Below are 27,539 nucleotides of genomic sequence, written 5' to 3'. Positions count from 1 at the left end.
CCAGGTTTTCAGTGTGTTATGCACCGGTTTCTTTACTGCCTTTCATTCAAAATAAAGATTTGATTAACTTCTGATGAAGAAAATATTCCCATATTGGTATTGAATACTACATAATAAATTAACAACATGTTTGTAACTGTAATACACTGCGGGATGATAAACGTGGAGATGGGAGGTTTTTCTCTAGTCCATCTCCGGCCATTATTTTAGAGTGTAGCATCGTCGGTGTTCCCGGTGCTAACGTTGTTGTCCTGGGGCTAGAGTGAGTACTGCAATGATCCCCAAAAGCAAACACTCACCCATGTATTCTGTTGTCGTTCATGTGGGATACAACGACTCAGTGAAAGGCAGCTCAGAACAGTTGAAGCACTATTTTATGGAACCAATTCAGTCGCAGCTATAGCGGCATATTTCCGATAGATAGGCCTGTCAGCGACCATTGCCCGATTGTATGCATTAAATATGTTAGAATTCAGGTCAAACCATGTTTTATCACTAAAAATACATTTTTGAATTTTTAGTGAACAATCATTTTTACAAGACCTTTCCCGAAGTTATCTTGACTGTATTTCAGCCATTCCAGAGGTCGAACTAGCACACTAGTGTTAGCTACACTATATCTACCTGTAGTGGATCTTCGAAATTCTGGAAGACCGTTTAACCCTTAAAACGGTATTGTTACCACGCTGCCTCAACAGATAATGTTGGACTCTATACCTGTTACTGACCAAATTGCCGATGCCTTTAACTGACACTTAATTGCAGCAGGTTATCTTTTTGAGAAAGAAAAAACTCAATTCTTACCCCGAATGACAGAGGGGGAAATGACAGTTATCGACTAATAATGCAAGAACATGCTGATTTTTCCCTGAGTAAATGGCTCCTTTATTCATGGTCAGTTGCAGACACTAACACCACTGGGGCTGATATGTCAGGCTAGTGCTACTCCAATTATTTCTGGAGCTCTAATGCATATATCAAAATCTTGGAGGTATTGGTAACTTTTTTAGCGTGTTTCAGTCTGGATTTAGACCTGGGCACAGAACTGTCACAGCAGCTACACTGGTTGTAAATTATATTGTTGACCTGTTGAAGGCCTTCGATGCAGTATATCACTCAATCTTATTGAGTACTAAATCCAAATAAAACAAAGTACATGCTATTTTCTAGGTCACAGAACCTAGCTTTAGATTACCCTAAAATTACTACCCTGAATGGTTCTTATAGAATATTTTGCTTCTTACGAATACTTTGGGATTTCTTCAGATGAAAATCTGTCTTTTAAAACACATGTTAGTGAGTTGATGAAAAAGCAAAAGATTAATATAGGTTTCTTTAGTCGAACATTTTTTTGTCTGTCACAACTGCATAGAAAATATATTGTGCAAGCAACTGTTGTGTCACTACTAGATAATGGTGATATACTATATATGTATTCACTTCAATCTCTATATGTAATCTATGATCAGTGATAAACTGTTATCTTAAGTAAGTGTTTCAGTGCCTTTAAGAAATTTTACAATTCTTATAAAGGACATTTTTATTGTCAGTTGTCATTGATTTTTTTTAATGTATGTTTTATTTCCATTTTGTTGGTATTTAGTGTTGTAATACAGGGCTCAGCTCTAAAACAGACTATTCTATCAGTGGATAAAGGTAAATCAATAAAATATACAACTTAATGTATTTACATAGTACTGTACAGTTGTGGTTCGGATATCAGACTCAGACGCAAATTGAGGGGTGGATCAAGTTAGAGAGGAAGCGTTAAAGCCACGCACCACCACACTATCTTCTGAAACATAGGCAACCCATCTCTTTTAAACACACACAACGTTCCCTCAAAGGTATCTTGTAAATCTGAAAGACACGTTGCAGGAAAATGAGCTTGTCCCCATAAAACATCTATCAGATGTCTGTTTCGCAAGTGCGTTTGTGTGCGTGTGCGTGTGTGTGTGTGTACTTCCTGGTTCAAGAACTAGTATGATGAAAACCATTAGGCAAGGTTCATGTGGTGAAATGGTCCTCCACCTTTCAGAATAATTCCAGTGTTACAGATGGTCCCTTAACCACCTCACACACTGGAGTTGCAATGAGGTTGGAGACAGCATGAAAGGTGGTCCTGTGTGGTTGGTACAGGTGCACATGGACCTGTTTAAAACTAGACCACAGAAACATTTGCATATTTCCTAGAGCGGACCATGCAAAAAACCTTATGAGGACTAATTTGTTACGTTTTGCTATCTTTCTTACGGTCAGATATGGCCTGTGTTTTGTTTAGACTTACCCTGGCTTGGTGTTTTGATAACCTTTTAAATCTACAAAGGACAAAGTGACATTGGTCAAGATATTTGCATCAATTCACTCTACAACAACATGATTGGCTAAATAAAAGCAAAGATATTGATACAAGTTACCTTGTCCTATATATATTTACACAGTTATCAAACCATTAAGGTGGTGTAAGCCTAAACGAAACACAGACCTTATTTGACCTCAAAGAAATTAATGGTGTAATAAAGCAAAGAAAAGCATTTCAATGTTTTATTGATCTTGATTTTTTATTCATACTATTTCAGTCAATAAACCTGAATGACAAACAAACGTTTGATTTTCTATTCTTGTTGGGACGTAAGACCCAGAAATCAATTTTCTCTATTCCCTAGGCCTAAACTTACCCCTTACCAGAACATAATGGTAATGCCTAAACTTAAAAGTAATCCCAATTTTAACACTATGCCCAATTGTATGCTTTCACTACATCCAACCACTGAACCAGAAATAGTATTTTCCTCGTGGGGCCTTGTCCCAAAAACCTGGTGACCTATTTTTCAGGTTCCACTATCTTTGTAGGGACAGGTAAACACAGACGTGCACAACATACACGCACACACACACACACACACATGCACACACACACACACACACACACATACGCACACCCGCACACGCACACATTGGCTGTGTTCGAGAGCATCAAAACCTCAATGTATGTAATACTGATATACTGTTAAAAATCCAACGAAGCAGTCGCCGGCTTTGTTTTGATTCTCTCGAACACGGCCACATAGGGGGCTCGCCACTACGCATGCGTATTTACAGCAATGTGAAATTCTACCATACTGACTTCCCCGCCCTAGATCCCATCACTTCACTCACAGACGAGGAGCTGATTGATGTTCTCCGAGACAAATTAATCTACGTTTCTTTTTACCTGATATAAAGTCATTACTTGTTTCCTTTGGACGAAAAAATAATCATTCAATAGGATACGGCGTTGTTTATTTGTTTTTAATTATGAAGTTGTCAAATAATCAGCATCTTTCAGAGAACGGAGATGGGTCGGACTTGAATCCCCCTTTGAGAAATCCTTTCGTTCACGAGTTACGATTTACCCCCTTGGAGAAAATCAGGGTAAGAAACCCGGCCCTTAAATTGTTGGTGAAAATCTAATTTAATAAACATTCGAACTATTTGTGTGTTTTGCCAGTCAGCTAGCTTCAGTAACCAGTTAGCGAACCATCAACGGTACTAGTTTTGGGGTACTGTACAGTAGCTCATCACTAGCAGCTAACTATCAGAATTGGTAGCTAGGCTACTTGATGTTCTCCGCCCACCAAGTTTTCCGTGCTTTTCGCGAACGTGCTGCTATTATGGTCGAAACTGGAAGCTAGAATTATTACCTCGATCATTTCTCCTGTTTGTATGTGTAAGAGACCTATATCTAAACTTGTTATTGTATGGGGATTTTATTCCATACAGAATAATTTGCAAAATTTACATCAGAAAGCGTAACGTTTGTTTGTAGCTATTAAGACTAGCTGTAGAAATGAACTGATTATATTGGTTGTCATCATATGGAACTGATGGACTTTTGCGTTGGACATTTGCATTGGATTACCATATAAAATGGCAGTTAACTGTAAAACTGTCCTAATAACTGCCTTTATAGGTTTCAGAGATCTGGGTCACAGAAAGTATTTTTTTTCTCTCTAACACACACACACACGCACACAAGGGGGGAAAAAAGTAAATCCACATGCAATGTATGTCACACTAGGAGGTTAAGAACATTAAAAAAGTGATGTAATACTCATCTGGTGTATCTTCTCTGATAAACCATTGCTATCAGCCAATCAGAATTGATGCCGCGATTGGTCATGTCCAACCTGAAGCCATGCCTATATACCACACCCCCTTGTGGGAGGGTGGGGCACAGCCAGCAGAAAGAACTGCAACAAAATTATTTTTATTACTTCCTATAATTAATTATCTATGAATATAGCATCTTCCTAAAGTGCATGTCATTTGTGTTAGGATTTTATTTCATGTTCATTGGTCCCTGCCTTGCTGCTTCAGACTGCGTTCTGCCGATTCGAGTTCGCAGTAGTAGGCTATATGCTAAGTGTGAATTTGGGGCTACCCCCTCTCTCACAAAGCAATGTACATTGAATGTGTGAAAATATTAATATGCATGCTCGGAATGTTAGTGTGATCAATGTAGATCACACAGATTGTACGGGAAGTGGGGCTGACAGCCGGTAGCCCCACTAAAGCGTAATTTCGTATTTCAGACCTGATTGGCTGTCTATCTGTCTGGTGCCAACATTAGTCGGGAAGAAGTGCAAGGAGGGTAGATTGTCTTAGCTAGCTTGTTAGCTTCACAAACGCCTGCTAACTTGAGAAAATGAATAGTCGAGCACCGGTTTGAAACCCTTAATTTGGAGGAGAAACTTTAAGTAAAGCGACTTGGTGCCCATCAGTCAAGGGATATTGTCATCACTCAAACCACTGGTAAAAGTATCCGCGGGTTTAACATGGAGTGATTTTTGAAGAAAAAGTGGCTAACGGTTAGCATACAAAAGAAGGCACTCTTCTGTTTTCCATCTCTGCTATTTGGTGGAGATGGTACTTGGTCGAGGACTGGATACAAAGATTTAAAACATCTTTCTGAGAGGACTGCAAAACGAGAGCAGCCGGAGTCATCTGGACAATGCTGTGAAATTGGGCTTACTTGGAAGGGTAAATGTCACATCCCAAGTTGACAGTGCATACAGGCGCTCCATTAAGCAGCGTAACAGACAGGTGGAGGAAAACGGGTACGTTCTCAGTCAGATCATAACATGTATTAAACTGTGTGGAAAATGTGAAACCGCAGTGCGGGGGCACGACGAGTCGGTGGACTCCCTGAATCCTGGTATATTCAGATGCATTTTCAAGATTGTGTGAGGGCGATTCGAGACTTCAGAGGCACTATGACGCTCAGCCCATCTTCAAAGGGACATCTAGCACTGTACAAAACGAACCGTTAGACTGTATGTATGAAGTGTGCAGGTCGGAGATAGCCAAGCAAGTGGACGAGACATCATTTGTTGCCATTTAGGCAGATGAGACAACTGATGTCTCCTGTAAATCACAAATGGTGGTTGTGTCGCGATACATGTTGCCTGACAGTACAGTGGCCGAGAGGTTTTTGGAGTTTGTGGAAGTCAAAGATAAAACTGGACTCAACCTCTGGAACCACGGAAGCTGGGAGAAAAGCTGATTTAGGTTTGTAAATGTGACCGTGGTAATTTTACATGTGTGAGAGAGAAGGAGAGCAATTACATAAGAAGGTCGCTCTCTCTCGCTCGCTCGCTCCAGTATGTGTACTACAACACCTGGTAGAAGCAAGCCGCTGTTTGTTGATGTGTTAAATAATCACATCAGTAGCGAGAGAGAGTTTTGTAGCTTTACTGGTATGTATCCTATATTTTGTAATGGTTTGTGCCCCACCAATGTTTTGCATATAAAATGCCACTGATCACATGGAAGAACTTTTTTTTACTGCCCTAATTACATTAGTGACTTGGTAATAAGAGCAGTGAGGCGTCTCTGGGGTTCTACTTCGTGAAGCTTTGCCTCCTTCACTCTTATTGGTTTACCCCTCTGCCAATAGGCAGTCACTGAAAATGTAAGTATGCATATCACACCTCATGGCCATCTGCCCCATGGCTATAAAAGAGGTTCTCACACTTTGCTCAGTCTCCATTTTTTCTTCATGGGAAAAGTTTAAGTGATTTCTACTAAGCCAAGGATGGCTTCACCATCTTTGACCGCTGGAGCGGTCCCTGCTAGACCGGCGCCGCGGCCGCCGACTTCCTTGTCGGCATGCCGGTGTAGTGAGCTCGACGCAGCGGTCGACGCACACACACTTTGCTGTGCATGTTTGGGACCACTTCATGCTCTGCGTGCACTGCTTGCGCTGTCCTGCCTTTACAGGTGAGGATGGACGGGCTGGCATACTTTGCTGAGGAGGTCCCTCTCGCTGACGTCCTCTCTCTCTCCTCTCCGAGGAGGACTCCTTTCAGGAGGAGTCGGGGTCAGAGGATGAGGTGACCGGCCCGGCTACAGCTCCATCCACCTCCGGAACTATTCTCCCTGTTGAAACCTGATGCATTCTTACTGTTTAAAGGACTGAGTCCCATTGTTTGGATGTGAACATGAATGTGTTAGAGAGGGATCTGGTATTTGTCCTAGGGGGCATTCTTGATTGGTAAGAGTAGATGATAGGGTTAATCATAAATCTGCCTATCTGTAGGTTGTCCAGATGCTTTAAGTCCCCCTCAAGGGTTGAGAAGGTTACCCAGATGGGGGAGGACAACATGTGACTTGTTTGAAACCTAGGACATGTGATGGAACAAAAGGAATGTGTTTTATTGACAAGACAGATGGGCAACAACTTACCAAACCCCTTTTAACTGTAATAAATACGGATTGTGCATGTATTGAGTTAGAGACTCCTTGGACGATTATGTTTGTAAGCGTTTGACGCGTCTCTCTTATTTGCAAATAATATTAAGATGGCTAACTTGTGCCAAGAGAAGTTCGTCTCTGTTTCTCACTCCTTTAAGAGTGTCGATCGATGGAATTGCCATCACATCCCCCGCTTGCCTCTTCGGAGGATGAGGAGGAGGTCGCCTCCGCGAAGAACCGGAGCGTTGACCCTCTGGCGATAACGGAGGACTTCTTCGCTGCCATCTTCGATGCTAGAGCCCCGCCGGGGGAGGGGGGGGGGGGGTCTGTTTGAGGCTGCCCACTAGACGCAGGTGCGCGACGCCCGACGCTGTCTCCATCCGAGGTGAGTGAGCTGGCAAGGGCTTCAGCGTCCATCCTCAAGCTCACCCAGGCTAACTCTCTCTTGGCCGGCCAGGTGATGGCCATGTCAGTGGTTCAGGTCAGGCCCCTGTGGCTGGCGCTCGCCTCCTTGAAGGAGCCTGAGAAGATGCCTTTCCTCAACACTCCATTGCAGGAGGACACACTATTTGGCGCTAAGGTCACTGAGGCCCTGGTGCGTCAAAAGAAGGACTGAGAGTAGCGTATCCGGCTGGGTCCCCTTCTGCCGGTTCCTGCTTCCTCTTCGGCGTCCGCTGCCCCCCCCTGAGACTTCGGGTCCATGGAGACCTGGGGGTCGCCGTCCTCAGCATCACCGTGCCAGGTCTACGGGCGCATCGGAACCGGATGTGTCTCAACCGGTGGAGCGTGAGGTGAGGGAACCTCGTCCCCAGAGGTCGTCCCTCATCCTCCTTCCCGCCGGCAAAACAAGGGAGGACGGAAGGTTCCTCCGTTCAAGAGGCGCCGTACCTGACTCTTTGGGTGGGGGTGGGGGTTTGTCCCTCGGATGCTTCCCCACCCTGTGTGCGGGAGCCCGGGCATGGTTCTGTTGGGCGAGGAGGAGTTTTCCGCTATACTTGGCTCCGTCACCTGCTGGAGCCTCTATCTCCATGGTTTACGGCTGTAACCGATAGGGAGATGGACAGCTCGGCCCAGGTGGCACATGCGTCTTCCTCTCCCTTTCGGGTTGCCCCCATCTTGGGCGGGGTGGCTGTTTGCGGACGCTCTGGAGTCGGACCTAGCTAAGAGGGTCAGTGACCTTTGTGCGCTATCGACGAAGCCTGGCTGTCTCGCCATCTATGCCGATGGCAACAGGGCTGTGTTGCTCCCTAACCCGGCCTTTCTGCCTAAGGTGATCAAGTTGTCGTTTCGTTCCATGAAGATGGTGTTGTGGGCGTTTTCTCCCCCTCCCCATGCGGAATAGAGGGAGGAGAGGCTGCCTCTTCTGTGTCCGGTGTGTGCAGCGCACGGCCCACAGCTCTTTGTGTGTCATGGTGGCCCAAAGGTGGGCCAGCCGTTGTCGAAACAGCGTCTGTCTCACTGGTTGTGTGAGGCAGTTGATCTGGTCTCCAAGTCACGTGGCACTCCCACGCCCAGGGGTTTTGGAGGCGTGGGGGTGGACATTTTGCGCTGCGGCATCTTGAGGGACGCCATCGCCCTTTGTCCGGTTTTACTTGCGTGACATGGCTGCGGGTACGCTGGCTCACTCTGTGCTCAGTGTGGCTGAGGCTGGGGTGTGAGTTGGGTCAGTTGAGCAGCTGGGACGGTGCATTTGACATGGTTCCGTCCGATGCTCCGATTTGCCTGGGTGGTTTTTGGTCGGACGCTCCGGTGTGCTTGAGTGTCAGTTTGTGCGTCCAGGTCTCTGCGTGTTTTTTGGGCTGTCCTCGGATGCTCTGATTTACGTTTTTAATGATTGAGGAGGTGCCGGTTGGGTTGGTGCCGTGTGTGCATTTGTTTGGGGCTGTTTATCAGTACGCAGACGTATGTGCCAATGGTTGAGTGGGATGGAAGCGGTTCGGTGGCATGGTTGGTATTCTGTGCCTGAGGTGTCCTGTTGGGCACTTATCTCGTTGGTGAGGTGGGCGACCGACAGGGAGTACATCTTGGGCTCGCTCGCTTTGCCCTAAACCAATAAGAGCGAAGCCCCTATGGGCAAATCTTCACGATATCGATCGATAGTTACTTTCGTAATTCCAGTTCTATGAGTGGAGCGTCGTCCCCATAGGGTTCATGCCCTGACCGGTCTCTGCCTGCTTTTCTCGTGAAGAAAGGTATGTCAGGAGACTGAGCAGAGTGTGACCACCTCTTTTATAGCCATGGGGCAGATGGCCATGAGAGGTGTGATTTGCATTTTTAAATCTTCAGTGACTGCCTATTGGCAGATGGGTAAATCAATAGGAGCGAAGCCCTTATTGGCGACGCTCCACTCATAGAACTGGAGTTACGAAAGTAACTATCGTTTGTGATATATTGCTAATATACCACACCCCCTTGTGCCATATTGTTTACATATACCATGGCTTTTAGCCAATCAGCTTCCAGGATTTCAACAACCTGTTTATGAAGATACATTCTAAAATGTATGTTTTATTGTAGTGGTATTAGCCATTGGATCTCCAAGCCGGTTCTACCTAATTTTTTTAATTGCAACCCTCTAATCATGGATTTATTTAGACCTGGGACACCAGGTAGGTGATTGTTATGATGAGGTAGAAGAGAGAACCAGCAGGATCTGGACCACGTAGGGTAAGATTTGAATACCCCTGCTTTATTGGGTAGAGGCAGTTTCCACCCAAAAAAAATAGATCTACTAATTAACTTGAACTACTATAGACACAGACATAGTTTATTTAGATGTTAACATTGTCATTTTGCATGTCATCCATCAACCACATAAAGTGCTTGTTAGGAGCTCACAAGCAGAAGTGCTGCCGTGATTTATTTAGTTACATCATCAATGCTGGCATTGAGAAATGCAAACCAGATGGACTACATCTCAGCCAGGCCTAAAAAATACATAATAATATAAAAAATACCTAATAATTACCACGCTAAATTACAATTGCAACGAGACTGGTTTGTGTCTGTCAGATACCTTCCTTTGTTTTGTTGCAGGCGGCAACATACTGTGCTGCAATTCACCTAAAAGGAGAGTTGTCTTATTCCCATTAGAGAGATCTGAAACCTTGTGATGGTTTAGCGTTTTGGAAAATGACAAATTGTTTAATAGTTTTTACATTTTGTCAGGAAATGCTGCTCTGACTCAGGTTTTGCTGTGGTGAAGTGGCTGCAGAGCCTTTCCTCGACCGGGAGCCAGGTTTTCCTGTGTCCTCCGGTTTCAGTGGCACGGCTGTGCTCACTGAGCCTGTATTTTGTCAAGGTTTTTCTAAGGTTTTGATCAGCTACCAGGGTCATATAGTTTGTCTGGGTGTACTGTCTGTTTAGGACCACTTTTCAAGTGGATTCTTGCTGTTTTGTTTACTGTTTGAGTAGTCGCAGACTGTTGGAGTTGTACATCTGCGGCCAGGAGGTTTTATCCTGCTCACGGTGTACCGGTCCAGTAGTGCCCGGCACCACAGAAGGGGGTCCAAATGGGTTCTGTACCCTCCAAAGTGGGTGGATAGTGTCCGGCAGAGTTGCCTTGGCTCATCGCACTCTAGCAACCCTTTGTGGTTGGTCAGGGAAGCAGTCAAGAGCATGTTTGTGTGTACTAGCGTGTGCATTAATACTTGTCGCACAAGCAGTTTGACAAGAAGCAGAGGACACGTGTATAGTCTTTGACTTGTATCAACGATGTAGAGGACTATATTGGCAAATTTGGCCAGATCAGATTGGAATCACCGTCACCACACGGGTACAGCGGCGATCCCATTTGCAAGCCGGCCAAAAAATCGGCCAAACTATAGGCCGGTTTTGTGATGTCAAATGAGATTGCCGACCCACCGCGGCAATACAGACTCCTCAGCGGTTCAGTCGGTGACATCGGTCCTTTGGGAGGCTCGGGTTTGTTGATTGTTCATATCGCGGCAACGTTGATTTGAGGAGTTTTTCTGGTTTAGCCGACTCCTCGAAACAGGCAGTCTGGAAGACGCGGGCATTGGGGAGGAATGCGTTCCACGTGTTTGCTGTGACCAACACACTCGGCCACCAGTCCCTGTCATGTGTTCCTGTTGCCAGCGGTGTGAAAAGACGTGGTGTTTGTGTTCCGGCAGAGAGTGTGGGTGTGTGCGTGTGCACGTGTGCTAGCAGCCTGTGCACGTGTATTAGCCTTCTTTGATTGGCCCAAGTATGTATGTTTGTGTGTTGAAACTGTGTGTGTTACTCCGTGTCTAAGTGACCTCCGTGAACTTCTACCTTCCAACTTACCTTCTAACTGATCACTTATTAGGGACGTGTCGCAGATGAAGTTTGTTACCTTTTCTAATATGGGTGTTTGTTAATGGATAAATGTGTACCTGCAACAGTCAATCTAGCGGCCATTTCATGGAATAGAATGAACTGTTTGTTGTGATGATTCGGTCAGTTTGTGATATGTCGTTTTTATACAGCTAGCCTGTCACTTCGGTCTGATATATAGATCTTTGACAGAAACATGCTAGAAACCACAGCAGGGCAATTGGATACAATGTGCCGGTTTTAACAAAGACCGTTTTAAAGGCCAACAGGCTCACATTACAATAGAAAACGTCACCATGGTGTTATTTAGAAATGCTCACATTTCCAGAGGCTTGGCCTAGATCTGGGACTGGAATAATTAGCACCACATTCAGCAGCCAAATGCTTTTGCTAAGTCTGTCCTTTCTGAATCTCCCCGTTCTTCCCGTTGTCTCAATCTCACACTCGGCCTCTGTCTCTGTCGGTCTCTGTGTCGGTCTCTGTGTCTGTGTGCCTTTTGCAGGAATTAACTTGTTTGCGGTGGTTCTCTTCCACTGCTGTCAGAATGTTATGTGCCAACATGGAGGCCGGTTTCACAACGCTGCAGGTAGATCTATGTCTCTGAGGGCAACTGGGACACACCCTAGTTGTGTGCTCCTCCAGGGAGGGCTAACATGTGGCACCCTCACTGATGAGGCAGAAGGCTATGTGGTGCTATTATGCTGAAATGATAGTTGGCTAGCCATAATGACACAATGCTGTCGCGTGGGTGATTGCAGTCGGCTCGTTTTAGCTGGTTGTAAATGCGAGATCAGTGCAATTTGTTTCACACATAATTGGCCTGAAGTGCATGGGAATGGATTTTGCTGTGCCAAACGGTACTCCAGTATGTCAGAATGTATTTCTCAGGGGCTAGTGACATCTGACATTGAAATGCAGTCATGCTTTGATTCGTTTTGTGAAGCCTCCATGTTAGACCAGTGACGCCACAAGTTGTTTTGTGTGTAACTGCAGTAGTTCTTGTTTATTAGAGCCAGTGGAGCACCTTCAGTGATGTGCCTATCAGCAGAGATGTTGGTAAATATACAACATCTTTTCATTAAAAGACTCCCAATCTGTAGGGATGGTGCTTCCTACTCTGACTCCTGTCTTAAGGTGACGTGGTTCATTTGACTCAGTCCTGCCCTAAGGTGACGTGGTTCATTTGACTCAGTCCTGCCCTAAGGTGACGTGGTTCATTTGACTCAGTCCTGCCCTAAGGTGACGTGGTTCATTTGACTCAGTCCTGCCCTAAGGTGACGTGGTTCATTTGACTCAGTCCTGCCTTAAGGTGACGTGGTTAATTTGACTCAGTCCTGCCCTAAGGTGACGTGGTTCATTTGACTCAGTCCTGCCCTAAGGTGACGTGGTTCATTTGACTCAGTCCTGCCCTAAGGTGACGTGGTTAATTTGACTCAGTCCTGCCCTAAGGTGACGTGGTTAATTTGACTCAGTCCTGTCTTAAGGTGACGTGGTTCATTTGACTCAGTCCTGCCCTAAGGTGACGTGGTTCATTTGACTCAGTCCTGCCCTAAGGTGACGTGGTTCATTTGACTCAGTCCTGCCCTAAGGTGACGTGGTTCATTTGACTCAGTCCTGTCTTAAGGTGACGTGGTTCATTTGACTCAGTCCTGCCCTAAGGTGACGTGGTTCATTTGACTCAGTCCTGTCTTAAGGTGACATGGTTCATTTGAGTCAGTCCTGTCTTAAGGTGACGTGGTTCATTTGACTCAGTCCTGCCCTAAGGTGACGTGGTTCATTTGACTCAGTGCTGGGGTCAGATGGAGGTGGAGTGGTGCTGGGGTCAGATGGAGGTGGAGTGGTGCTGGGGTCAGATGGAGGTGGAGTGGTGCTGGGGTCAGATGGAGGCGTTGGGCTGGGAGACACTGCCGGGAACACCGCTATGTAACATAACCCTTTCAAATAGGAAATGCAGGATTGTTGCTTTATTTATTAATATACAGTTCTGAAATGTTTATATTGCTCCCCTTTATAAGATAGACATTTACTTCAATGTTGGCAACATGCACGTTTTATAAAGACATTGCGGCAGACAGAATTTCTGAAAGGCTGGAGTGGTATACCATGATCTATTTATGTGGGATTCAGTTTTGGGACAATTTAACAGGCTGAAAGAACCCAAATCTAAAACAATACATTTGTAAATATTATTTTGTTGAAATGTTGAGTGCTTCTTCTCAGATAGCGTAATCAAAAAGCAAACCCTAGCCTGGATAGTTACAGAAGAAGCAGTGTATGTAAAATGAATTATTACAAAAAATATGCAAATGATCGATTTTCAGCAGAGCAGGGAAATGAGTGAATGGGAGTACAGACTGTTTACCTTCTCTCACATTCTCTGGCCTGGGCTTTGGGTGGCAGGACAACTGTGGCCAGTCGGCACAGAATAATGCAACAAGCCATTACATTCTATTCACTGGAGGTAATAAACCAGTAAGCCTCAATCTTGACAATACAAAAGTATTTCCTAATGGAAATGTGCTAATATTATTCCCAATGCAAAAATAAATGATTAGGTTCAACACACATGTTGGAATGCAGTCAGTCATGCAGTTATCAAGTTGGCCAACGTAACTGTTGCAAAAAACGTCTGGAGCAGATTCTCAAGCCTGTGTACTCGAGAAGGGGGCCCGTGGTCTATGCTGGTGATTCGCTCTCAGTGACGTTTTCGGCCCACCTAGAAGGCATAACACATCAATTGTCTCAGTCCCACACATTCCAAGACGAACTGTGATAGGTTGATTCTACTGTCATGCTCTAATCGAATTGAATGACGGATACAATGATGTAGACCGGTGCCTTCATTCCGGGCCTAGCTAGATTCTGTCTACCCTCAGGCCACCAAATATTTTTTTTCTTTCTCTTTGGTATTAAAATATATCTTTCCAACACAAACTCCCAAAATGTAATATGAAAACCATTAAAATTGATGGATTGTTTTGCCCCTAATGTTCTAAAAATGAGGTGCAAATCGATAGGAAAGCAAAGAAATAACCCAAAAGGATATATTTTTTAAAAACCTGAAGATTTGTACAGATGTTTAGGCCTTCTCTGAAGATACAGATGGTCCTGATGGTTCCCCACTGGCACATTCATTACAGATTTAATGCTTGATTAGCACCCTTTTTTTCTTAGTTACATTTATATGGTGATTATTTCCTTCACATTCTAGAGCTCATGTCAGTCCCTCATGTCTAGGGAGGGCGAGACTCCAGCGCATGGGCGCGTGCGTGCGAGAGTGACACTTAAAACAGAGGAAGTATGTGGGGGACCAGAAAGCCCACTCTTAATGACTTTAGTGAACCCTGTATGATGGGAGGAAGTGTATGTTTGTGATTCCAGTGATTGAGTGTGTTTTTCAGGAAACAAACAACAAGGATATAATGTCTCTGTTACACACACACACAGACACACACACAGACACACAGACACAGACACACACACACACACACACAGACACAGACAGACACACACACACACACAGAGACAGCGCCACAGAATCTCCAGTCACACACCCAATTCATTTGTAGCTGTTTTGTGTATTTCCTACAACATTTTTGAATACGCACTTTCCCTTTTGGTTGACCATCTCACAAAAGCTATGATAACAATATTTCTTGGATATAATAAAGTGATTTAGGTGGCACAATCCATATACAGTTCAGTTTTAGCAATCCGGAAAGGACGGAGGGATTTCACTTGTGGCTCTGCTGATTTGAGGAGAGGATCATATTATTGAAGTTGAAGAGATGTAGGCTTCCACATTTCCATTTGCCAACAGGTCATCCTCCTTCCATTGGCCAACAGGTCATCCTCCTTCCACTGGCCAAAATAAATTCAGAATTTTAGGATGTGCTTTTGTATGCCCTCAAACTATTTCTGGTGAGGAAATGAGATGAATCACAATCATTCCACTGTGACTGTAGATATTCTAGGGAAAGGTTCTGATGTTGCGATGCAAAAAATTCAACATAATGTCGTTTTTTGATTGTCTTGATTTGTTGAGCATAGTGATTTGTTGAGTTTCTTTGGAGCATGCTGCCGGTTGCTGTGGGCCACTAAACGAGGAAAGGAACTGTTTGGGTGGTGAGATTCTTTGGTCATTATTAACCAGGACCGTGTGCCAGCCCTCAACCTGCTGAACGGTCCTTTATTTAACACCAGTGAGCGATGTGAGAGGCACAGCCTTGCCGGCAGGATTTCTCCACCTACGGTCATTTCTCGGTGGAGGAGAAGTAGCATCCAGTGACCTTCTCTCTGAACTGTACAGTGCATTGCAGTTCTCCTCAGCATTATGCAGACCACAGTCTCCCACGGGCAGTCTGTGAAATACAGAACATCACGGGGTTGTTGGTCAGTAGGTGGTAATATCGCCCTATTCGTGTTAATTTATTTATCTGACCGTGCTGTCTCCACCTGGTGCTCACACAGATCGATGGAAGAGGAATTAAAGTGGGTAGAGGGAGGAGTAGAGAGGGAATATGAGTCCCAAAGGACGGGAGAGAGACCGCATGTCTCCCATTATGTAGGGAGGCAGAGCAATAGAGCGATGGAGAGAAGGGGGGGAGGGAGAGAGGAAGAGGGAGGTGTAGGGACGAGGGGGGAGGGAGAGAGGAAGAGGGAGGTGAAGGGAGTGAGATGTAGGGACGGGGGGGGAGGGAGAGAGTAAGAGGGAGGTGAAGGGAGTGAGATGTGGGGGAGTGGGGGGGGGGGGACAAAATAAGGACATATTTGTCATGAGGATCTGTCTACTGACACTGCCCAGAATGGCAGTAAGGGCTTCTCACAGCAACCTTTGAACATTTTCTGGTGGTGGTCTTCGATGTTGTTTCTGCGGTCACACAAAGCAAAACCAACATTACACGAGCCAAATTAAATGTAAAAGGCTTTGGAAGGGGAGAGAGGGCGGGAGCGAGACAGGAGTTGGGGGAGGAGAGGGGGAGCAGGAAGGAGAGCAACGGAGTTCTTAAAGGAAACGGAGACGATGATGGAACAGTGGAGAGGAAGCAAGACGGAGAGGCATCAGATCAGAAATGTCACGACTGACACTGTGGCCCAGAGATTAGGATCAGTCGGGTTACTGTCTGGGGACCAGCGCCATTCTGGAGAGACTACAGTCAGAAAAATGCATGAAGGGCAAAGTTATACTAGTTGTACTTGTTTTCTAAAAATGAGAAACATTTCTTGACCTTTGTAGGGTGTGGGCCAATCACTTCGTTTAGACTGCACCTCCTCTGCCTCGGGGCAGTTGAACAGAATAATGCAGAGACTTGTCCTATCTTATACAAATGAAAAGCATAGAAAAATACTTTTTAACAGTAGTCCTTGTGTGGCTGTGTTATGTATGTGATGTGTTGTATGGCATATCCAACTTATAATTATTAATAATTGTTTTTTGTTTGACATTTTGGTGGCATTCATAAAGTGCCCCTGTAGATGATACATTCTGCTCCATCATAACTACTGCCAATACTCCACCTTCCTTTCCTATTTTATTAAATAGTCTTTATATATGGTGAGCTGTGCAATTGGCAAACATTTTCAGGGGGTTAGTGAATACATTTACAGTGGATCCCTTGCACTCTAGTAATTCCTTGTGGTGGTTTGAGTGCCTGTGAGCTCGACCAAAGTAGAAGGCCAGAGAGTGCATTCCTTTCCGCGCATAAGGATTACGGTCTAGACTTCTTAGTTGAGCTGTCAGCATGATAAGATGCAAAACCACATGGTTGTGCTTTGAAAGACACATGTTGAAATCAACTATACTGAGTCGGCTGGGTGTTTCTTCAATGAAACAAGGCCTTAAAAACAAAAATGAGATACCATTAAATGATGGGGGGAAATAAGGTAAACAAAAATTATGATAATTTAAGAAAAGTGTCTGGGGAAACAGATGTTGTATAGTCATAGTGCATATTGTCTTCTACATTCATACTTGAACAAAAATATAAAGACAGCATGTATACATTTAAAAGATTTTACTGTGCTCATATAAGCCAATCAGTCAGTTGGAATTAAGTAATTAGGCCCGAACTTAAGGATTTCACATGGCTACAAAAACTCCTGGTCTTCCCAATTCCCAAACATGCTCAGTGAGTGACATGTCTCGTGAACATGCAGGCCCTGGAACCACTGGGACAATTTCAGTTTCCAGGAATTGTGCACATGTCCTTGGAACACAAGGACATATATTATCATGTTCAAACATGAATTCATAGCGACGGAAGTTGATGTCCCATGCTGGAGTGCTTGCACCTGGTCTGTTGTCAGACCGGTCGGACAAACGACATAAGAAGCGGTTTATGGTAGCAAGATGGAAATTAAAGTGTCTGTTAAAAATGCTGGTGGACATTCCTGCTGTCAGCATGCACATTACCTGCTCCCACAAAACCTGAGACATCTGTGGCATTGGGTTGTATGACAAAACTGCACATTTTACATTGGCCTTTTTTTTGTCCCCCAGCACAATAAACACCTGTTTAATGATCATGCAGATGAATCGCATTCCTTATTTGCCATAGCTTAGAAAAATAAGCATATGGAGAGTGTCTGAGATCATTTAATTCGGCGACCAACCCTTCACATGTTGCGTGTATATTTTCATTAATTGATCCCATGTTTCCCTGGTTATTTTCAAGGAAGGGTGCTCTAACGTTACTTCGTCGTGGCACCCAGGCGTGGGACATTACGGAACTGCTGTGGCTCACAGCACACGTTGCAAAACGTTTTCCAGAGAACGGCCAAGCAAGGCCTCCGACTCTTGCAGACAGGTTATTAGTAAAGTACATTCATTTGATTCCCCAGGGATTGGTATGCATCTTCACCTCTATATTTATCAGAGATGGCTTCAGAAATATGTTTGTGAATGTTTGACTGGACCATTTAATGTTTAAATGACAAACATGGGCAGTGAAAATGTGCCCTAACCGAACCTGTGGTGTGGGGTTTTCTGTCAGGCCTTCCCACCTGATTCCCGCCTCGCCCTCAACCGCGTAAACCGTCTCGAAACGGTCCCGGAGGCGGGGTCGCAAAAAAACCCAGCGCCGCTAGCAACACATGAACTGCCGACACAGATTCCGTCACCGGTTGTGTTTTCGGGAAATAAACGCCGTGACCGTTTGCCTTTTGGTCCTCTCCCCGTCAGATCGGCGTCATGACCGTGACGGTCTTCCCAGTCCGGCTGCTGTTTGCGGCGTTCCTCATGTTGCTAGCTTGGCCCTTTGCCTTCGCCGCCACCCTAGGACGATCTGAGCTGGCCGTGGAGGAGCAGACCTGGTGGAGGAGGTGAGTAAGAGGGAGGGCATCCCGCGCCGGGATAACATTTGTGCGAACGAAGGTTAATTGCCCCCGCCCCCCTGTGACGCAGGCTCTGTGACACGGCCCTGAGGGTGATCATGCGCGCCATGTGGTTCTGTGGAGGATTCCACTGGGTGACGGTGAAGGGTCGGCCGGCCCCGCCCTCGCAGGCCCCCATCCTCACCCTGGCCCCCCACTCGTCCTACTTCGACGCCATCCCCATAACCATGACCATGGCCTCCATCGTCATGAAGACCGAGAGCAAGAACATCCCCCTCTGGGGCAGTGAGTAGTCTTCGTTTTCTCCCGGTCATCTTCATTAAATACAGTAGTCTCCCGCCAGCTCCCCCCCCAACCCCTCCCCCATCCATGTTTTATAATATGTTGAAGTTATTCCCTGTGTGGGAGGGGCAGAAGTGGGAAGGGAGACCAGGCATCAAAGATGTCCCATAACATCATTAGTTAAAGGTTTATGACCAACGTTCCCCCCCCCCCCGCTCCACACCAGCTCTGATAAAGTTCATCAGGCCAGTGTTCGTGTCGCGGTCGGACCAGGATTCCCGTAGGAAGACCGTGGAAGAGATTAAACGCAGAGCCCACGGTGTAGGGGAGTGGCCTCAGGTAAACACACCCACAAACCCGCTCACACACACACACACACACACACACACACACACGTGCTGCTTCACAGTCAGACTCCCTCAGTTGTGTACATAATACAGTGTGCTTGAATCTAATATCGTTTTGCGTTCTGTGGTTGCCACGTGACGGGATCCAGATCATGATATTTCCGGAGGGGACGTGCACAAACAGATCCTGCCTCATCACATTCAAGCCTGGTACGTTGCTCTTTACGCTGACTGAGCAAAGCTCTCCGTTTCTCTCTTTCTCACCCGTTTGTCACTCGCTCTGGCTCCCCTCCCACCGCGCTGAAGCGCAGCCGCCGTCGAGGCTCACGGCAGTTGTGACCCTGTTCTTTGTGACAGTCCGGGCAGAGTAATGCCTTCCGGCCCGGCCCAGCGTCAGCATCCTGTCCCCCCTAAGCCTGGTTTGTATAGCCGGGTCCTGCTCCTCGTTGTCCCTTTAAAACCCCGGCAGGCTTTGTGTTTGGATAGCACTGGTGGCTCGTCCAGCGTGTCGCCTCCTGTTCAGTCCTCTCCCCGTCAGAAAACAGCCCCCCGTCAGAAAACAGCCCCCTGTCAGAAAACAGCCCCCTGTCAGAAAACAGCCCCCTGTCAGAAAACAGCCCCCCGTCAGAAAACAGCCCCCGTCAGATCCATCCCATTTCCCTTTCACTTTGTGCATGTGGCTTTGTCTTCTCCCTCTCATTTCTACCTCCCTGTTACTCTATAATACCCCTCTCGCAAAACCGCACCTGGCCCTCTTTCTCTTTCGCCCCGTGGTCCTTCCTCTCTCCCTGCCCATACATAATGATTCAGTCATCACTCCTATGTGGTCCTGGTGGTAACGGTCCCATTGGGTCGGAGCGGTGTGGCGGCCAGGCTACATTAGTCCTCAATACTGTATCCATTATGACAAGTGTGTCCATATGGATCTGATTTGTAGCTCCCCCAAGGGGAAGGTTGTAACATCAGTCACACGCAAGCCTTCTCCTGGAACACACAGACAGACCGAAAACAGCGTGCAGACCAGACTGTGATGGTTGTACGGATGTCAGTTATTCTTGGTGTGAATATGGTTGCTTAGAAACCAGACGGTAACCGTTTCCTCTCCTGTCTTCAGGAGCCTTCATTCCAGCAGTTCCGGTTCAACCAGTAGTTCTGCGATACCCCAACAAAATGGTAAAGGCACGACTCTTCCTCCTGACCTTGGCTCTCTCTCTCTCTCTCTTCACTGTTTCCCTTTACATATTTTATAACTTTCCTCCCTCCCTCCCTTGGTTGTCAGTTCCACTCTCCTCAGCGTGAGACCGTCCCGCCTGTGTTTACTGACTTCATGCTCGTATGTTATCCCCTCTATCTCTATTTTTCCCCCCTCCTTGCCTCTTCCTGTCTCTAAGGTTTAATGCCCTTCTCACCGCAGCTTCTGCTTTCTCTTATGAGCTGTAACCATGTGTGTTGGAGAGATATACATTATCCTGCCTTATCTCCTGCTTTCCTGCACCCGTTGAAAATACATTAAAATCAAGCAAAGAATGTGAGATGTGTTCCTTAGGACACGTCTTGATCTTTGACTCTCCCGAGCCTGCTGTACGTTGTAACGACGAGGCAAAGCCGTGAAATGGGAATGGAGGAAAAAACGGGGTGAAATTGGAAAATAACAATCTGTTGATTTAGAGGACAGCCGAGTATTGAGTCCGCCTTGTTGCATCTCGGCGTATCTCTGGCCGTGGTTGAAGGGGGGGGGGGTGCAGTATCTGTGAAGGCCCTGGTCCCGTTGTGTGAAACTGATTTCCCCTTCCTCTCCCGACAGGATACCATAACGTGGACTTGGCAAGGCCCTGGAGCGTGAGTATCTCTCTCGCTTTCTCTCCCTCTGAAATGCACACTCACCCTTCCTGCCTCTCGTCTCGCTATTCCTCTCTTTAGCGCCCCCTGGCTGTTGTTTGCGGAAACCGCTGGCAATGTGTTTTAGATCAGAGGGGAATGTGGTTGTTTTTGTTTAGGCCTGAGTTGACATTCAAAGTATCTTCCCGCACAATGTCCCCGTCTTTTTCTCTGTCCCTCTCGTCCTTTCTCTCTCGTTCTCTCCCGCTCTGTCTCTTCCCTGTCGTCACCCTTTTGCACCCCCCCCCCTTTCTTTCCCAGTGAGCTGAATGAAATTAACCAGATGACAGTTTCTCTGAAACCATCTGACATCAAGCTGAAGAACAGTAATACAGCCACAGTGAACTTGCCATTCTAACGCTGATCTCTTGACTTTCTTTTTCTCAGTTTTGAGATACTATGGCTGACATTGTGCCAGTTCCACAACCCCATAGAGATTGAGGTATGGGATCTTTTTTATTTTTAAAGGAACTCAGCAACATGATGGCATCATTACACGGTGGTGACAACCTGGGGATTGTTTAGCAGAAGTTTGCATTGCTGGTGAGGGCGTATTTGAAAGTAGTCAAGTGGGCGGGACAGCTTTTACAGGCAAATCCCTCCCGATGACCCTTTTGGGAGTCATGTCCGACCGGGTCATCTGAAGGCATCAGCCAGTCCTTTTAAATAAAAACGAACTACTACATAATGGTGACAATGCTAATGTAAAGACAGAGATGAACCTCTTTCCATGTCAGTGGGCTAATTTCTGTGCTGTATATTATTTGTCCCCGAAAATATTTTCACAAAGTTGTAACAATTCAAGGTAGGTCAAACAACCAAGTGGAGGGCCTGAATTTGTCCATAGATCCCCAACAACTACAATATTGTTTGGTGGACTGAATTCACCACTGGCTACAGATTATCAACAAGTCAAATTTCTCATGAAGAATGTCTGGTAATAGAAATGGAAGATGGACAAGTGATGTTTATTTCCCTTCCTGTAGTATCTGCCTCTCTACACTCCTTCAGAGGAGGAGAAGAACAACCCTGCTCTCTTCGCGAACAATGTCCGAAGCATCATGGCCAAGTTAGTGCCTCTCTGCCTCCTCCTCTTCTGGTTTACGCCAAGCTTTCACGTGGAGTTGTTTTGAGTTCATCTAAATGCGCATCATATATACCCTATATCTGACAGAGGGTTGGTCTTCACTGCTCTCTCCTCTCTGATAGGGCACTGGAGCTGCCTGTCACAGATCTGTCGTTTGACGACTGCCAGCTGAGCCTGGCAACAGGCCCGCTGCGTGTCCCTAGCAACAGCAGCCTACTTCAGTTCAACAGACTAGCCAGAAGACTTGGGTAATTTTGTCATTTAAAACAGCTACAACTCTTTAAAACAATTATTTTGCCATTATAATAAAACCAAAATGTTAAATGCTAGGAGATTTCAAAGTGCTACACATGAAAATGCTAAAACCTTTCGGTTGTTAGAAGACTAAATGGATATGTAGGATAGGGGTGATTTTCTGTACCTCGGGCCACAGTAAGGTTGGCCAGTTTGACTAACTGGAAAAATACTACTGGTTGAACTGAGAAATACACTGAAGTACACCTGGGTTTACTGGACAAACTGGTAAATATTACTGACATTTTACTGGGATTGCTGGTCAAACCGGAAAATGTTACTGATAGTCTACTGGTTTTATTACTGGTTGTAATGGGAAACCATATCAAGTAAATAGATATGTTAAATACTTTGATTACTTTAAATGATTTGTGTCGCTTGAGTGGTCTTTAGACATTGTTTTCCTGTTGTTTTGTTAGGCAGCTTTTCGTCTGTCTGATGGCTAAGTTTAGATTGTCCTGTGTTTCTCTGCTTGCTCACATTGCCTGTCTGTACTGGCACAAAACCACATGTTTTAACCTGACCAGGGAGTGTAATTGATAATTAATCTGCATGCTCAAACAAGTACTTTCTACAAACATTGATTTAATGCACTCTGTCCCTGTAGAGATAAATTAATGCGTAAAGTGTTTTATATGTTCTTGATTTGGCCATTAGATTGACTAAAAGCTTCTGGACACACGCCTGGACTGAAGTATGAAATTCTTAGCCTATTTCTTAGCCTGGTATTCTCTGCATGCAGGCTGAGAACAAGTACTACAGATGCCATGTTACAGCTGGCAGCTAACAGAGCCAGGAAGCTTTGGGGAGACCGGCTGGGATTGGAGGACTTTGCTCAGTACCTGGATCTGCCAGTGACAGACATGCTGACGGAGTTACACGGCCTCTTCAACCGGGTAGGAGTCTAAAACACACACACACACCCTCACACAAGTCAATTACCCAAATTAATGGAAATAATGGTATGTGTTCTTTTGGTCGTCTGTTGTCCCTCTTCCTTGAAGCATGGAGATGGCCTGATCGACGTCCGGGAGTATGTTATAGCCCTGTCTGTGGTGTGTCGGCCTTCTAAAGCCATGGACACCCTCAGGCTGGCCTTTGGGGTGAGTGAAATTTAACCGTTCTTATGAAGCATTATAATAGGAATATTCCTGTTTCTATGAAACATTTAAGTGGGGGGGTCTATGTCAATGAAGTGTTTTATAACTGGCCTATGGCTTGTCTCTGGTCAGATGTATGGGGCAGAGGAGGATGGGGCCATCATGGAAAAGGAGCTGGCGTCCATTTTGAGAATGGCCTTGGGAGTACCAGAGGTTGATGTCACAGAGCTGTTTACAGCCATTGACACACACAACACTGGCAAGATCACATATGGTAAGGGGTGTGTGTGTGTGTGTGTGTGTGTGTGTGTGTGTGTGTGTGTGTGTGTGTGTGTGTGTGTGTGTGTGTGTGTGTGTGTGTGTGTGTGTGTGTGTGTGTGTGTGTGTGTGTGTGTGTGTGTGTGTGTGTGTGTGTGTGTGTGTGTGTGTGTGTGTGTGTGTGTGTGTGTGTGTGTGTGTGTGTGTGTGTGTGTGTGTGTGTGTGTCGGTCGTTATGCTACAACTCGTGATGTGACTCCTAAGTTGTCGGCTGTTGTTTAACCCCACACTCAAAAGATTAAATTTACTTTTTATGTTCGAGAATCTGTAATCCATTTTTCAGTCATTACAAACATCATCTAACTTTAGCTACCACAAGATACACTATGGAAATAATGCATGCTTAAGAAAATGACTTGCATGCACCCCTGATTACTGGGATTGATGTTTTGGCTGAAGTAAAGATAAAATTCTCCTGACCTTCAGAGTGAAGAACCGTCTAACATACATTTGAAATAGTTGCATTCACCTTTAATGCTGACCTCTCTCTGTTTGTCTGTAGATGAGATCCATCGGTTTGTGGAGCAGCACCCAGACTTTTCTCATGAGTACCTGCTCCCATCTCGGGCCACACCCTCTATCCCCCACACAGCCGCCCTGGTCAACGGGTTCAGTGGGGACAGCCGTGACACAGAGGACCAGACCTGTAGCCTCCCTGGACAAAAGAGGAAGGAAGACTGAGAGACACTCCTATGGACTTGAGGCTGTCTTCTGCAACAGTGGGCAGGAAGAAAACAAGTGATGAACTGAGAGTCCTCTGTCAAACTCAACTTCTGCAAATACTATACCTTCTGTGTCACTGTGGCCTGTATGTTCTACCAGAGAGGAGCGCAGGGAGGAGGTGCTGAGGATATACTGGGATAAGGACGGATGGACTGAGAGGAGACTGACACTGGAAGGGAGAGATGGAGGTAGAGAAGGGTTGGAATGTCAAAGGAGGATGTGAAGGGAGTCATCCAAGGAGACGTTTCGGTCCGTGAGAGGTTATGAGGGAGGGCGGGGAACATCCAGTCCTCCGGACACCATCTCACACCAATACTCCGTCTTCGGTTCTGTCTCTTACTGTTTACACGGACTTTCTGATTGGGCGGCGTAACGTGGAACTGCACATCGTGGCCCTAAAGTGTTTAGGAATTTGCCAAACACTTTGGCTTTTATCATTTTCTAAAGGCTTTTGTTTTTTTTAATGTACTACCGCTCTGTAGGTACTTTCTCTGATTTGTTTTTGTCATATTATTGATATCTGTTGTTATGATCATTAAAGGCACACTTCAGGAACGTTTAGGGTTATCGTTGTCCACTGGGATTCCAGACTGACTGAGCTCCATTGCATCTAGCCAATCCAGGCTAATAGCCATGGCAACCCAAGACATAAAACCCTTAAAACCGACGAATACGGGACCAAAATTAGACCTAAAACATAGGACTCCTTATCACATTTCCATTAAGCTCCATGTTGCCTTTCAAATCATTTTTTAAAATGTCATGGCTGTTTTAATGTTGCCTGAGCTTAAGTAAAACATCTCACAGCTTACGTGTCTTTCTTTTTTCATCTTGCTGTGAGGCAATATGCAGACCCGAGCTGCGTTCAATGCACTTTTTCTGGAAAATTGACACATGGTGGAGGAAAAATATACCTCTGACATGTAGAATGATTTCATATATGTAATTACTTTTTTAATGTTTATACCCATGTTCTTCCAGAATTGTATCCCCTTCTAATTTCATGATGTCATGACCTTCTCGCACTGCTCCCTGGACCTGGAAAGTGTTGCTGGTACACGGAAGCTGAGGAGAACACATTCCCAGCCAAAAGCCACCATGGACCTAGCAGGCACCTGACATGCCATAAGGGCAACATGTTCAAGTGGATGTCCTAAGGACTTCCCGTGTCCATAAGGAGGGCAACATGTTCAAGTGGATGTCCTAAGGACTTCCCGTGTCCATAAGGAGGGCAACATGTTCAAGTGGATGTCCTAAGGACTTCCCGTGTCCATAAGGAGGGCAACATGTTCAAGTGGATGTCCTAAGGACTTCCCGTGTCCATAAGGAGGGCAACATGTTCAAGTGGATGTCCTAAGGACTTCCCGTGTCCATAAGGAGGGCAACATGTTCAAGTGGATGTCCTAAGGACTTCCCGTGTCCATAAGGAGGGCAACATGTTCAAGTGGATGTCCTAAGGACTTCCCGTGTCCATAAGGAGGGCAACATGTTCAAGTGGATGTCCTAAGGACTTCCCGTGTCAGGGAACTGCCTAGAAAAAATGCTCTTTTTATTTAATTTTTATTGGGACGTGTGTATTTCTCCATCTCAGTGGTCTGCTGTGGGTTACAGGTGAAAACATGATATGCCTTCTCTATGAAAATGTTCCTTTCCGATAAGTACCCCTTTCCTCTAACCCTCTTCTTACACAAGCTGAACATTGTCTCATGAAGGTTAGGTTAACATTACCCAATGGACACACCCTGGCTTTTGCTAAGAATAGCTAATTAAGCTCAAGCTGAGATAAGAGGTGAAACAGAGCGTGATGAATAACGGGAACGCTGCGCCAAATATATCATTATAGGGTGAAGGGTTGTTTTAACAGTCCGAACATACATTAATACTTTATACATACATCAGCAAATAACATCACATTAATAAAAGATTAGTTGCAAAGGTGTTTGACATCATGACAAAGTTTCTGGTATTGTCTAGTCAAGCATCATGGTATTGTCTAGTCAAAAAAGGTCCCTAAGAATTGTGCACAATGTCATGTATGACGATTTGTGCATACATGACATAAAGTTAATTTTGTAAAGCCCTTTTTACATCAGCAGTTGTCACAAAGTACTTTTACAGATACCCAGTTTGAAATCCAGAAGAAGAATTGACAACAAGAACTGATGCACAGTGGCTAGGAAAAACTCCTTAGAAGGGTCAAAACGTAGGAAGAAACCTAGAGAGGAACCAGACTGGGGGGTGGCCAGTTCTCTTTGGGCTGTGTCAGGTGAAGATAAGAGTATGTGACATTTTGGGCCTCATTAATACTTATGCATGGCCTTTCCTCTGTTAAAACTAAAGGTCCCAGGCTGCATTTTTAAGGGTACCAAAAATCTTCTCCAGGTAGCTGAGCTAAGACAAATCAGCCCTGTTATCTGGAGGCCAATTATATTATAGGCCTACATGGCCAAGACTGAAAATGAAGGCCACTATACTACACCTGTTTCCCAGACTGTCTAGTTTGAGCTTGTCACACACACTCAGTGATGTAGGATTTACTGTTAAGATGGGGACAGCCAATTTAGTACCATTAAAAGTGATTATTTTATCCAACATTGATGCATATCCTTAACCTAACATCTAAACCTTAATGCCTAAACCACCTAATTCTAACATGAATTAACTCTAAACCTCCAAGTCAGATGCAGCTTCTTGTTGAATTGAGGACTGGCCGAATCTCCTACTTCACAGGATTTTCCTTGTTTCATACAGAGGGGCGACTGGTCATTAGCGGCAGGTGGGGCACAACTGCCAAAAAAATATTTTTATTTCTCTAAGATTACTTCCTAATATGTATTATCTATGAATATAGCATCTTCCAAAATTGCTAGGATTGTTAGGATTTTATTTCATGTTCATTGGTCCCTGCCTTGCTGCTTCAGACTGCGTTCTGCCGATTCAAGTTTGCAAATAGTAGGCCATAGGCTAAGCGTGAATGTGGGTTTAGCCCCTCTCTTACAATGCAATGTACATTGTACGCGTGAAAATATTAATACGCATGCTCAGAATGTTAGTGTGATCAATGTAGAATACACAAATTTGATGCGAAGTGGGTCTGACAGCTACCGGCTGTCAGCCCCACGTTTG

The 27,539-nt window shown here is 45.3% G+C and overlaps 1 protein-coding gene across 1 annotated transcript; it reads left to right on the top strand.

Moving 5' to 3' along the window:
* Positions 1–3,141: 3,141 nt before the first annotated feature.
* Positions 3,142–25,224, top strand: lpcat1 (lysophosphatidylcholine acyltransferase 1). Its single transcript, XM_029122942.2, has 14 exons — positions 3,142–3,414; positions 18,233–18,372; positions 18,455–18,669; positions 18,893–19,005; positions 19,163–19,223; positions 20,128–20,186; positions 20,818–20,852; positions 21,279–21,333; positions 21,878–21,960; positions 22,101–22,226; positions 23,015–23,168; positions 23,277–23,375; positions 23,505–23,646; positions 24,193–25,224. The coding sequence occupies exons 1-14, from the start codon at positions 3,298–3,300 to the stop codon at positions 24,369–24,371; spliced, it is 1,578 nt and encodes a 525-aa protein (XP_028978775.1). The 5' UTR covers positions 3,142–3,297; the 3' UTR covers positions 24,372–25,224.
* Positions 25,225–27,539: the final 2,315 nt, after the last annotated feature.

Source organism: Esox lucius, chromosome 10, assembly GCF_011004845.1.
Source record: "Esox lucius isolate fEsoLuc1 chromosome 10, fEsoLuc1.pri, whole genome shotgun sequence".
NCBI lineage: Eukaryota > Metazoa > Chordata > Actinopteri > Esociformes > Esocidae > Esox > Esox lucius.
This window is presented reverse-complemented; position numbering and strand designations above follow the sequence as displayed.

What these genes read in the sequence shown, in the direction of transcription:
- lpcat1 (XM_029122942.2), top strand. Translation starts at nt 3,298, where the DNA reads ATGAAGTTGTCAAATAATCAGCATCTTTCAGAGAACGGAGATGGGTCG. An exon ending in ACAACCCCATAGAGATTGAG is followed by an intron (nt 21,334 to 21,877) that starts GTATGGGATCTT and finishes CCCTTCCTGTAG; the next exon opens with TATCTGCCTCTCTACACTCC. An exon ending in AGACTAGCCAGAAGACTTGG is followed by an intron (nt 22,227 to 23,014) that starts GTAATTTTGTCA and finishes CTCTGCATGCAG; the next exon opens with GCTGAGAACAAGTACTACAG.